At 55.4% G+C, this 3416-nt stretch overlaps 1 protein-coding gene across 3 annotated transcripts in view; it reads right to left on the bottom strand.

The window, feature by feature from the left end:
• Window positions 1–3410, bottom strand: part of LOC102484099 (uncharacterized) — a 17517-nt gene extending 14107 nt beyond the window's left edge. Inside the window, exons 1-2 of one of the 3 annotated variants that reach the window (XM_014586771.1) lie at window positions 3146–3410; window positions 2813–2960 (exon numbers count right to left, since the gene is read on the bottom strand). In XM_014586771.1, the coding sequence (XP_014442257.1) occupies window positions 2813–2960; window positions 3146–3367 (370 nt within the window). In that variant the 5' untranslated portion in view covers window positions 3368–3410. The remainder of the gene's footprint in view (window positions 1–2812; window positions 2961–3145) is intronic. The other 2 variants (XM_006140195.2, XM_014586776.1) reach the window with 2 other exon arrangements.
• Window positions 3411–3416: the final 6 nt, after the last annotated feature.

Raw genomic sequence — 3416 nt, 5'->3', positions numbered from 1 at the left:
AGAGAATGTAAGTTGTCAGGTTCGGGACTCAAACCGTGGTCTGCCATGTGGGAATCCAACACCTTTAACCACCAGACCACCTGCCAGCCCCTTATCACTCATTTTGTAAATTGATCAGAAAGAGAGTGGGAAACTGAGAAAACTGACAGGTCCTGGACTTGAACTGCTCCTGGCCATGTAGGAGCCACACTGTAACTACCATACCATCGGTGGGCCCTCCTTTTAATTAATTAATTAATTAGAGAGGTTTTTGGTATAGGGTGTGTGCGGTTGCCAGAAAGACAGAGAAAGTGAGAAATCATTCCCCGGGGGCGGGGGGGAATGGCCACACCGCAATCTCGTCTTCTCCATTCTCCTCTCGGGATCTTGGGCACGCATGCACACGTGCCCAGCGTGAGTGTAAGTCACCAGGTCCAGGACTTGAACTGCAATCGACTACATGGGAGTCCAGCGACATAGACATTACGCCAACTGCTGGTCCCTTCCTTTCTGTTTTTTAAGAGGTTTTTGCCTTAGAGTGTGAGTGCTCACCAAAGAGAGAGAGAGGACAGAAACAGTGAAAGGGAAAGTGAGAAATTACCCCCCGGGTGAATGGCCACGCCACAATCCCTTCTCCTCCTGGGATCTTGGGCACATAAACACACATGTCCGGCATGAGTTTCAACCCACCGGGTCCTGGACTCGAACTGTGGAGGACCATGTGGGAGTCCATAACATAACTACTATGCCATCGGCTAGCCCTGTGGGTGTCCCATTTTTGTGGGTTTGTATCTGTCGTTAGCGTCTGCCGGTGGTGTGGCTCTGTCCCCACCTAGGTCACTCTAAGGCCTTGTCTGGATTCAGGGATTCGCTACTTCCGGTAGGGGCGGAGCTACTTCAGGTAGAGGCGGAGCTACTTCCCTCTGCATCACATAGGGTGGCCCAGCTCACCTGGGGTGCTGAGGGTTGAGTTCTCCACATCACCGTTTCGTTTCCAGGCCAGACTGCCCCATCTGTAGCACACACGCACACACACACACACACACACACACAACTGGAGGCAGCTGCTGTAATTTATCCAGTCTTCCAGAAGACGTTACCCACACACACAGTCACAGAGTAAGCCATGGAGCCTGGTCTGGACCTGGGTCTGTGTTGCCTTAAGCCCAGGCTCTCAGCCCCAAGGTCCGTGCTGGGTGGTGTGACTCTCATTACAGACAAAGAGATGTGCAGTTTCTGGCGGTAGGCCACGTGAGGGGCTCTCTAACACCCACTTTGTGGGTAGTCTCCAACTTTTTTTATTTTTTAAAAATATTTTTGCTATAGGGCATGTGTGCTCACCGGAGAGACAGAGAGACAGAAAGCGAGAAATCACCCCCCACAGGGAGGATGGTCACAATGCAATCCCTTCTCCTCCATTCTCCTCTCGGCATCCTGGGCGCACACGCACACGCACCCGGTGTGAGTTTTAAGACACTGGGTCTGGGATGCGAACCACAGTCAGCTGTGTAGGAGTCCAGCGACGTAACTATTGGGGCCATCTGCTGGTCCCGGTATTCTACAACTGTGAACAGTGGAAACAGCAAACTCATTGGATACAGGAGGAAGATGTAAAATAGAGGCAAGGAGGCCAGCCTTGGCGGTGCAGGCACCAGGGGGCGGAACTTCAGCGCTGGGAGCCACATGGCCAACCCGGGTTGGGTTACCTGAGTCAGGAGCAGCTTGCAGCCCTTCACCCTACCTCCACTCTAAGATAAGCTGAGGGTTAGGAGAGCGCTCTGGCTCAGAAAGTCTACCGGATTTGGTCAAATCACACAGCCAGGAAAGGACAGAGCTGAAGTCAGTCTCATAATCAACTCACCTAGTCAGGGAAAGCACCTCTGGTTTTCTTTTCTTTTCTTTTTTTTGGAGAGGTTTTTGCTACAGGGCGCTTGTGCTCACCAGAAAGACAGAGAGAGACCGAGAGAGAGAAAGTGAGAAATCACACCCCCTCCCCCCAGGGGGATGGCCATGCTGCAATCCCTTCTCCTCCATTCTCCTCTCGGGACCTTGGGCACGCATGCACATGCACCCGGTGTGAGTTTTAAGCCACCGGGTCCAGGACTTGAACCACGGTTGACTACATGGCAGTCAGCGACATAGCCATTATGCAAACTGCTGGGCCCTCTTCTACTTTTTTAAGTTGATGTATTTTTTTTTTTTTTTTAAGAAAGAGTTTTGCTATAGGGCATGTGTGCTTGCTGGAGAGACAGAGAGAAGAAGCAAAAATCACCCCCGGGGGGGATGGCCATGCTGCAATCCCTTCTCCATTCTCCTCTCCTCTTGGGATCTTGGTTACACAAGCACACAGGGCCGGCATGACTTTTAAGCCGCCAGGCCTGGGATTCGAACCATAGTCGACTACATGGGAGTCCAGCGACGTAGCCATTACGCCATCTGCTGGTCGCAAGTTGATGTATTTAATTCACGTGAGAGAGACAGTGAGACACAAGCACATTCAACCGGGTCTCACGCAGTGATCCTTCCCCTAGCCTTCCCTTCTAAGGAGGATCACAGGTTTGCGTGCACACCCAGCATGGACGACTCAGCTAGGAAATGTACCCCGATCTTCCGTACGGATCCGGGATGACAGCAGATGTCCTACTACCGCGCTGGGCTGTCAGCAGCCATTCTCTCCCTGGTCCAGCCTGCCCAGGCCCCCTTCCTGCTCTGGATAGCAAACGCTGGGGACAGTGGGAGTGAGCACTTAAAGTAGACCTGAGCCGTCACTCGGCCCGCAGCCGTCCTGGGCTCAGACTCCAGGGTCCCGCGCCTGGCAGAGGTCGAACCTCACCCTGGGAGTACAGGTGCACGCGGTGGATGCTCCTCTTCAGCTGCTCCAAGCGCTGGTGCATCTCTAAGGCACCCATGCTGTTGCAATGGTTCAGCTCCCCCTGGAAGGCACGGAAGAACTTCGCCTGCAAACCACAGCAGAGGCAGGGCTGGAGAGAGCCAGAGGCGTGAGATGCCTACAGGCTCCCCCGGGCCGGGCAGCCTCCAGCTTCTGGAAGACCTGTCCTGGAGCCCTAGAAGGGCCGGACGGTGCATTCCGAGATCCGCCCGGGGAACTGCAGCCCAGAGAAGCGACGGCTCCCGCCCTCCTAGCCACGCGCCCCGGCGGCCGCACCCAAAGGAAGGAGAGGAGCCCGCGGCGCTCGCATTCGGTCTGCTTGCCCTTGCGCACCACCCTCTCCGCCAGTGCGGGGTTGCGGTCCAGGCTGCGGAAGAGGCGGCGCAGGGAGCGCTCGGTGTGGGTGGCAGCCTGCCTCTCGAAGTCCTCCTCGGAGATGAGCTGGCAGAAGGTCACGCTCTGGGGAAACTCGCTGTCGAACTCGTCTAGGATCTCCATTCGAGAGGGATTGCTGGCGGGCCCGGGCTGCCTGGGGGCGGAGCGGCCG

This window comes from Tupaia chinensis, unplaced genomic scaffold (assembly GCF_000334495.1).
Source record: "Tupaia chinensis unplaced genomic scaffold, TupChi_1.0 Scaffold000024_1, whole genome shotgun sequence".
Taxonomy (NCBI): Eukaryota; Metazoa; Chordata; class Mammalia; order Scandentia; family Tupaiidae; genus Tupaia; species Tupaia belangeri.
This window is presented reverse-complemented; position numbering and strand designations above follow the sequence as displayed.